The sequence below is a fragment of the Neltuma alba genome, unplaced genomic scaffold (genome assembly GCF_004799145.2).
Source record: "Neltuma alba isolate B1F8T4 unplaced genomic scaffold, ASM479914v2 tig00007135_pilon, whole genome shotgun sequence".
In the NCBI taxonomy this organism is placed as follows: domain Eukaryota; kingdom Viridiplantae; phylum Streptophyta; class Magnoliopsida; order Fabales; family Fabaceae; genus Neltuma; species Neltuma alba.
In genome coordinates this window covers 1-9,752 of record NW_021634684.1, presented here as the reverse complement: position 1 = coordinate 9,752, position 9,752 = coordinate 1, and the positions used below count along the sequence as shown (strand labels likewise).

Genomic DNA, 9,752 nt, shown 5'->3' with positions numbered 1-9,752 from the left:
TTGGTGTGCCAAGGGGTCATGGGTTCAAACCCTCCCTTGGCCACCTTGTTTTAAACAAAAAAAATTTCGGCCATCGGAGGCCGACTAGAGCTACTGTTCCTGCCACCGGTGGCCAGACCCCCGGCGGCGGCTACCTGAGCACTGGTGGCCGGAACAGTAACTCCGGTAAATATTTATTTTTTAATAAAATAAAAAGAGAGGGGTATTGTTGTAATCTCATTCTAAATTTTAATTTTAATTTGGTCCTTTGGTCCTGCAGTGAGGTTTCAGAAAGTTTTGGAGGCTCTTTGACATTAATTATGTTCTGCGGTCCTTGAGTGAAATTCTCCCTTTTTTTTTCCCCTAAATATCATTTTGTTGGGTCCAAAATGTCATTTCCTCTAAGCTGAGCTCCAAAGAGCTGTTACAGTTAAAAAAAAAAAAAAAAAGACACCCGCACGCATCTCCCATGCATCTCTCACATCTCTCTCTCTCTCTCTCTCTCTCTCTCTCTCTGCAATTCATTGGATGGTGTTTAGCGAGGTGCGTACGGTGTCGTGCTTGCCCCCACTCACCATTAAGTCCACAAAAGGAAAGAAAACGAAATAAGCTTAGTTCGCCCACCCCATAACTAGCAATTAACGTTATTTCTCAAAAAAGTTCGTTTCCTCCTCTTCCCACCTGCCTCTCTCTCTCTTTCTCCTCTCTGGGTTTGTTCTCTCCTAGACTATTGATAGGTGGGGTTCATCGCACCTGCGGCTAAGCTTTCTCTTCAACTAGGGTTAATTCCAGATTCTTGGTGAGCATCTTCCTCTTTCTTGCCATCTTTCGTTTCCTCTTTTAGACACTGATACTTCAAACCAACTATTTTCCTCCTTTTCTTTTCCTGTAACATTCCCCTTCTCTTTCTCTTTCTCTTTCTCTTCTCTTCCCTTTCTTCATTTTCCTCCTCTTCTTGTTTAATCCCCAACACTTTGGTGTTTTACAGTAACATTCCTCAATCGTTTGCTTGTTCTGATTGGAAGCCCTGACCCAAGAACAATTTGTGTGTGTTGCTTAATGGATCTGATATTGATTTTCTACTTCGATTTGAGAGATAATGAGCCGCCTCCTTTCCTTTAACTGGTCGGAAACTAAATGTTTCGCTCTTTTAGTTACGAAAGATTCAGTAATTTTTATTTTCAGTCTGAATCTATCATATTTATTGATTATTAATGAATTGTTTTCCTTATTTTCGCCCCTGACTTTTGGGTCTATTTTTGCTTGATAAGGAAATGACAAGACAGAGGATAGAAATAAAGAAGATCGATAACATAACTGCGAGGCAAGTGACATTTTCAAAGAGAAGGAGAGGGCTATTCAAGAAGGCTCTAGAACTCTCGACTCTCTGTGATGCTGAGATTGCTCTCATAGTCTTTTCTTCCACTGGGAAGCTCTTCGAATATGCTAGCTCAAGGTCTCTCTCTTTCTCTCTTCGTTTTAATTTTCCCTTTCATCTTTATATATATTCTCACAGGTATTTTCGATCTATCTGCAACTCGTTGATGGTCGAAAGCTTTTGCCCGGTAATTATTGTTTAATTTTCGCACGTACCTGCAAGATTCGTAATCATGTACTTGTGCTTATTATTTTAATTTTATTTTAAGCTCATTGATCTAGACAAACGTACAGAAGAATGACCACGAACGTGCTAGCTTAGAGAATCTCACTGTTTCTATCAAACACTTTTCTGAGAAAATAATAATGATAATCTTGGCTGACTTGCCGTACTTCGCTTTTTGATTTTCTAAAACTTCGACCTCTTAGTTTATGATTCTTGAATGTTTACCCTTTATAAATGTACATCTTATTTTTTGCATCCTAACAAAGAAAAATGGCTTTAGAAACTTATCACTTATTGTTTTGATATGTAACTGCAAAGAAGATACCAACACGATGACATGTTATAGTTCATTTCATTTCCAATATGGATATATATATATATATCTTCATTGCCTTATTATAGATCATTCCCCGTATATAAGGCTCTAGACAAGGGGATGTTTTGTTTTGAATTAGACCTTTTGACGACTTAGGCAAAGGAAAGGATTAGTTCATTTAGCTTGCTTGACTGGGAAAAAATGGTGCTTAGGGTAAAATATCTGATTTGAGAACATGATTAGTTTTCAGAACAAAACGCACTTTCTGGGTGTTCATTTAGAGGCTTTATATCAGTTAACGCAAAAGGCTATTTTCCGTAATGGCAATGTAACACAACGCATTAGGTTTTTCCTCTTTCTTTGATTTGCGAGATTAGTATTTCAATTTCTAATCTCTTTCAATCCTCTAGAGGACCCTCGGATACATAACATCACATCAATATATGTGTGAAGTTCAAATTTATATATTTGCATGTGTATTATAGGCATTTGACATGCGTCCACACATGCAAAACTACTAAAACTTGCTAAGGATGAAATCTATCCTGGTTATCAAAATTTGTTCCCTTGCTTACTAGGTACAAAAAAAATTGACTTTTAGCGGTGACAAAATGTCACTGCTGAAAATATAAAAGCTGCCACCTATAGCGACTATGGCTGAAAAGTTTCAGTGGCGACAAAAAAAGGTCGCCACTGAAAGTGATGCCAGAGGAAAATGGCTTTCCAAATATTTTCTATTTAAATGTGTCTTCTTCAATATTTGAACTCATGACCACTATTTTTTCTGTCCAATTTTTTTGCTGTTGAGTTGAATTGAATTTGCTAGTTATTATTTTAAAATGAAATATATATTATCATATTATATTATACGTTTAATACGTTTAATAAAGTTTATAAGAGGTTTATATTAGTAGCATAGGAAGTGCAGGAAAATACAAAAAGGAAAAAGAGTGAATGAAGTTCAAAATATTTAAGAAATGAAGCAAAATCCTGAAACTACTTATGAGATATGGGAGGTCACCCAAACTTATGTTGATAATCTAAAAAACGCGCCATTGAACTATAACATAGGAGACATAATAATTTTCTTGTCTAAGAGTAATGGTCAGATTCGACACACTAACCAAATACGAAACTCTTCATTCCTGCGGAGCACTAAGTTTGACAATTTATAGTTATCCCTTTTAGAGTTGTATTCATCATCTTAAATCCATTTATAATCATGAACGAATTCTTTTAAGTTCTTTGCCCCTGTCAGTTAGAAACGAATTTTCCACAAAACCTAAATGAATTTGCGCATTTGTTATTAAGTGTTTCAATCGGATATAAGTCAATATATTTGTTGTATTTCAAAATGTTATTCTTCCACATTATCTTGTATATCCGGCTTCTTTACCCCATCTTTCTCTATAAATAACCTGTAGTTTAATAATTAATCCCCATGTAGAGTAGTGTCTGCGTCATTTTTCTTTTAACTTTTCATTCAACAACAACAACAACAAGCCTTATCCCACTAGGTGGGGTCGGCTACATGAATCACACGACGCCATCGTGCTCTGTCAACAACCCAATCCTTAGATATGTTGTTGATTAGGAGGTCTCGTTCAATGACCTCATTCAGCGTTCTTCTCGGTCTTCCCCTGCCTCTTTTTATGGGACTCCATCTTGTTTGATCCACCCTCCTCACCGGGGCCTCCAAAGGCCTTCTCTGCACATGTCCAAACCATCTTAAGCGATTTTCAACCATTTTCTTTGGATAGGTGCCACACCGACTCTTGTCCTGATCTTTTCATTTCGAATCCTATCTTTTCTTGTATGACCACACATCCATCTCAACATCCTCATTTCTGCTACTCCGACTTTGTGCTCTTGTTTTCCCTTTATTGCCCAACATTCACTACCATACATCATAGCTGGTCTTATAGCAGTCCGATAAAATTTTCCTTTAAGTTTCTCAGGTACCTTCTTATCGCAAATAACTCCGGTAGCTTTCCTCCACTTTAACCAGCCAGCTTGTATTCTATGAGAAATGTCTCCATCAATTTCCCCATCCTCCTGTATAATGGATCCTAGGTATTTAAACTTTGATACTTGAGGAATAATTTGCTCTCCCATCCTCACCTCCAAATCCCTATTACCTTGCCTCCCTCCAAAATCACAATGCATATATTCTTTTGTTTCTGCTCAAACGGAAACCTTTCGACTCCAAAGTCCTTCTCCATAACTCCAAACTAGTGTTAATCTCTTCTTTTGATTCGCCATAAGAACTATATCATCCGCGAAGAGCATGGACTTAGGGATTCTTTCTTGAACAGGTTCAGTTAGAACATCCAGAACAATGTTGAACAAGTACGGACTCAGAGAGGATCCCTGATGTAGGCCAATCTTAATAGGAAAGTCCTTTGTCTCCCCCCAGGCGTCCTTACACTGGTAGTTACCGCCTCATACATATCTTGTATGACTTTGATATACGCAACCCGTACACCTTTCTTTTCCAAAGCCTTCCACAATACTTCTCTTGGCACACGATCATAAGCCTTTTCCAGGTCAATAAAAACCATATGTAAATCTCTTCTTTTACTTCTATATCTTTCCATTAACCCCTTAGTAAATAGATTGCTTCCGATGTGGATCTCCCTGGCATAAATCCAAATTGGTTTTCCGAAATAGAAGTCTCCAACCTCAATCTATATTCCATCACTTTTTCCCACAACTTCATTGTATGACTCATAAGTTTTATCCCTGTAGCTTGCACAGTTTTGAATGTCTCCTTTATTCTTGTAAATAGGAACTAAAATGCTTCTCCTCCAATCATCCGGCATATTTTTAGAGCGTAGAATTTCATTAAAAAGCTTGGTTAGCCACACCTCCCCTCATCGCCCAAACATTTCCAAACTTCAATAGGGATACCATCAGGCCCAACGGCTTTTCCATTGTCCATTTTCTTGAGAGCCGCCTTAACCTCTCCGATACGTATCCTGCGGTAGAAAGCCAAATTCCGATCATCTTCGTTAATTAGCAAGTCCTGCAAGTCCTGAGTCGCATAATTGCTTCCCTCATTAAACAACTTGTAAAAGTAAGCCTCCCATCTGTCCTTAATATCACCATCAGTAACTAACACTTTACCATCTTCATCCTTTATACACTTTACTTGATCCAGATCTCTCTTTTTCCTCTCTCTTTGCTTCGCGATCTTGTAAATATTTCTTTCTCCCGTCTTTGTTCCTAACTCCTGATAAAACCCTTCATAAGCTTTAGTACGTGCTTCGCTCACTGCTCTCTTTGTCTCTTTTTTAGCCAACTGATACTTTTCCCGTTCTCTACACTATTGCACAAGTGTATGGCCTTAAAACAATCTTTTTTCTGTTTGACTTTCTCTTGCACACTCTTATTCCACCACCAAGTCTCCTTATCTCTTTGACCAGGACCTTTGGATTCTCCCAAAATTGCTTTAGCTACCAAACGAACCCTTGTAGCTATCTCTTCCCACATCATGTTTGCATTTCCCTGCAACTCCCAATTCCCTTCCTTCAAAAGAGTCCTTTTGAATAACTCCCGCTTTTTCCCTTTTAACTGCCACCACTTAATCCCGGTTTTGCCACTTGATGGTACTTTTGCCTGGTACTCTTAAAACGTACATCAAGGATAAGTACTCTATGTTGGGCACTCACCCCGTCTCCTGGAATCACTTTGCAGTTAGTACACAATCTTCTGTCCGGATTCTTAACCAAAAAGAAATCAATCTGTGATTTTGAGACACCACTTTTGTACGTGATTAAATGCTCCTCTCGCTTCTTAAAACAAATGTTGACAATCTTAAGATTGTATGCAAGAGAAAAATCAAGAATAGATTGTCCTCCACTATTAAGCTCCCCAAAACCAAAACCACCATGGGCCCCGCTGAATTGTCCTATTTCCTTACCAACATGTCCATTAAGGTCCCCACCGATAAAATTTTTTTCTTCGAGTGGTATGCTTTGAACCAAGCCCTCCATATCTTCCCAAAACTTATCTTTAAGGTGTGTCTCTGCCCCAACCTGAGGTGCATAGGCACTAATGATATTGATAGTATCCTTTTCAACAATTACTCTTAACGATATTATTCTGTCCTCAAATCTTTTAACCTCTACCACGTTTTTTTTTCAAGTCCCATCAGCGATGATACCAACCCCATTCCTTGCGATAACGCGATAACGCAAAAAATACAAGGATATTTCTGCCATTTTATCATAAAGACGCAATAACGCAAGCTATTTCCATAATTTCTCCATGACTGGTTTGAGGAGTGGTTGTAATTGTCCCCTTTCAGTTAAAAAAAAGTATCAAAGCCATTAATCCAACCTGAGGAAGAAAAGAAGTAAAAAGTGTCGCAGTTAAAGTCATGGAATTAATTAGCAAGAGAGAATAATCAGGCTACTACTTGTAGTTGTCATCGAGTAAGTTTGGCATCGTAATTAATGAACCATAGAATGAAAATCAGAGTCACTTGCATATGATTGCATTTATAATCTTTTAACGTGCAACCTTTATGTTTACTTCTCATTTGATTTTTTTTTTTTGGAGGTTACAACTCATTTGATGATTTTAGTCACGCAAAGAAATTCATCAATAAAGAATGATTTTAGGGGCTGATATAATAATACTACCTCTAGTCTCTAATATAAGAGCTAGTAGGGGAATTGAATATGGTTATAAATATAAGACCCCAATCCATTCCCTTTTTTATTTATCCAAATTAACCCTATTAATTGCGCGTCTCCTATGGAAGTTTGCATTAATGGATAGTTTCAATGCAAATCATTTAAGAAGATATTTTAGAAAAATCAACACATATTTTTGACAAATAACTAATTTAATTATGTCTTAATCTATCCAAATTAATTAAGTAGATCTTATATTAAGAACCGGGGATGGTATATCATTTTATACTTGGGGGTTCAAGTTCTCTAATACCCCTTCTCTTTTTCATCCCATACTGCGTACAGTGTGTAGTTTGCAGAATAAATTTTGAACCATCTGTCTTTTTCCTTATTATAGTGTGCCGCAGGTTATTGAAAGATATGATCAGCACTCACAAATTGAGAGATTATATCATTCATCTGTTTTGGTAAGATCATTATGCATATTTTTTTTACCTGAAACTGACTTCGTCTAAATATATGCTTCGCAATCCTTTTGCTCCATTTTCTTCCTCCTTTAAGTATTATAAACTAGCCTGAGTTATGCGACACTTATTCCATATCTCATGAATAGTACAACTTATAAGATCTTTTATATTATATATAGATATTTAGATTGTTCTTGTTGAATTGTCCTTGTCTCAGTACATTGGTTCCGTTCCCTTTGATTTTAATAACTTTATCCCTTAGCCCTCTTCAACTTGATTATTTGTTTAATTACCCAAATTTTCCCCTTTTCCATGTTTATATAACTAGAAAGGACGAAATATTTAGATTCCTAGCTCATAGCCCCAAGCTACAACAGGATCCAAATGAGGTGATATCAAATGAGACCTATGAATAAATAAATAAAAAGCTTCAAGTTCGCGAACAATGTGAATAATAATAGTAATAAAATATTATGTACGAAACTAATAAGACTCAGGAATTGAGGTATGAAATACAAATGTGTGTGCGCGCGCGCATGTACGCTGAGGCTTTTATTTTGTGCCTCCTCTATGCATAGACTTATATTGCATTACTAAGGGGATGACTATACCTTATAATTATATTGAAAGGCAGTTGAAGGGAGAAGAGCTTGAAGGATTGAACAGAAATGAATCATAGAAGCTTGAGGAACAAATAAAAAGAGGTTTGAGCCGTGTTGTCAAAGCAAAGGTTTGCACTTTTGTTAAAAAAAAAATTGATGTTACTTGGGCTAAACATGAGGAAGTTGCTGGGTAAGCTAATTACATATGAGGGATGTGTGGGAAAAAGCTTTTTTAAGCTCTGTGGAGTAGCTTACCCCAAAAAAAAAAAAAAGGAGAGAAGCCAAAAATAGTTTTTTTTCTCCCCAGCAAAATCTTAATGTGATCTTCTTCCAACAATTCAAGTGTTAAACTTAACTAAAATATCTTTTTTCTTTAATTTTAAACAAATTGGTCCATAACAAGTCCTGAATAGTTCCTGTTGCTTATGCGGTGGCAGTATTATTGATTATATGTTTGGAAAGTAATTAAGCTGCTTATGCGGTTGACTTAGCTATTATTAAGACGAAAATGCTTGTCTAATCATTTTATTATTCTTTCTCATTACAAAAAAGTGCCCTGGCTCCAACTTTTTAAAGATTTAACTGCAGCAAGAACTTAACTATGATTTCTCAAACTACAATGAATCATCTGGAACTAATGGTTTGACCATGATTCTGTATAACTGAGTTAAAATTAAGCTTAACTCCGGTTGTTAAATATAGCCAATAAACCTAAGCTTCCCTCCAAATTTTCATAAAGCACAGATAGCACAACTCACTTCAGACTTTTCAAATGCATGGGGCTGGCTTTAGTTAAATATATAAGATATAATTTCAATAATACGGCACCTGAGAATTTCTCCTCCTTATATACATGCCTTCACATATAGTTTGAAATGAAATAAGTCTCTACCTCATAGAATGCAGAATAAATAAAAACGGACGAAAATTTTAGTGAAAGAGAGAAGATTGTGTACACACACGCGCGCGCGCACACTTCACGTTTGCTTCACCTGAAATTCAATACTAATGAATCATAATTGTTATGTATAGTATGACAGGGACACTTTCAGCAAGCTCAGCAAGGAAGAAGCCAATAGGGCTCAGGAACTGAAGTATGTGTGTATGTGTGTGTGTGTGTGTGTGTATTTTACGTGCTATTACATATATAGAGAGTGAAGTTTTTATTTTGTGCCTTCTCTATGCATAGACCTGCACTGTTGTATAACTGAGGGATGGCTATGTCTTGTAATTTGAAGGCAGTTGAAGGGAGAAGAGCTTGAAGGATTGAACATAAATGAATTACAGAAGCTTGAAGAGCAATTAGAAAAAGGTTTGAAACGTGTTGTCGGAGCAAAGGTTTGAATTGTCTTGTCCACTTCTATGTTGCATATTTATTTGTGTACTATAGAGGAAAGCTTTAGCGATTGTTTTATTGGGGCCACTTTGCTGATATCGAGAAATTATTATAACTAATCTGCATGGATGGTTTTTTTTTGTGATTTGCAGGATGACATAATGTTGAAAGAGATCGATGCGCTCAAGAGAAAGGTCAAGCACATTCCAAACTTAATTTTTGAAATCTTACATCTTTTTGTTTAGTTATAACTTGAAGCTTGGGAAAAAAAAGAGAGAATTATCATCGTCAAACATTCTTTCCCTTTCCCATCCTCCTTAATCCATTCATACAGGGAGAATCTGAATCATTAACATGCAGGGTTTGGGAAAAAAAAAAAAATTCTACATGATTCTTCTATTTAATATTTGATACAATAAAAGAATTCATTAAAATATGCACTATGGACTAAAGAATAGCAAGTCTAAGACATCTATGGATTGAATTGAGTATTCCTTGCCTGTGTTTGTATCTTCATATTTAATCCGTAAGTATTAAAACTACATATCTAGCTTTTAGGTTCCCTCACTTGTCTGAAAATGCTGCTTTTTTTATCTGCAGAGATCCAATTGGTGGAAGAGAATCAGCGATTAAATCAGTGATCGGAATTTTGAAGTGTTTTTTCATTGTAAACCGTTAAATTTCTGTGTTTCTAATGTTTATAGCATCGAACTAGCTAGGACATTGATTTAAATTTTATTGCCCTGTTAACGGATGATCCTCAGTTGAATGGGTCATTATTGAATTAGTTTATCTAAGTTGTATACATA

At 36.4% G+C, this 9,752-nt stretch overlaps 1 protein-coding gene across 1 annotated transcript; it reads left to right on the top strand.

The window, feature by feature from the left end:
* Positions 1 to 744: 744 nt before the first annotated feature.
* On the top strand, positions 745 to 9,584 carry LOC114751854 (MADS-box protein JOINTLESS-like). Its single transcript, XM_028940542.1, has 8 exons — positions 745 to 778; positions 1,251 to 1,435; positions 6,936 to 7,005; positions 7,193 to 7,209; positions 8,648 to 8,701; positions 8,846 to 8,945; positions 9,096 to 9,137; positions 9,546 to 9,584. The coding sequence occupies exons 2-8, from the start codon at positions 1,254 to 1,256 to the stop codon at positions 9,582 to 9,584; spliced, it is 504 nt and encodes a 167-aa protein (XP_028796375.1). The 5' UTR covers positions 745 to 778; positions 1,251 to 1,253.
* Positions 9,585 to 9,752: the final 168 nt, after the last annotated feature.

What these genes read in the sequence shown, in the direction of transcription:
- LOC114751854 (XM_028940542.1), top strand. Translation starts at nt 1,254, where the DNA reads ATGACAAGACAGAGGATAGAAATAAAGAAGATCGATAACATAACTGCG. An exon ending in AATAGGGCTCAGGAACTGAA is followed by an intron (nt 8,702 to 8,845) that starts GTATGTGTGTAT and finishes TGTAATTTGAAG; the next exon opens with GCAGTTGAAGGGAGAAGAGC. An exon ending in TCGATGCGCTCAAGAGAAAG is followed by an intron (nt 9,138 to 9,545) that starts GTCAAGCACATT and finishes TTATCTGCAGAG; the next exon opens with ATCCAATTGGTGGAAGAGAA.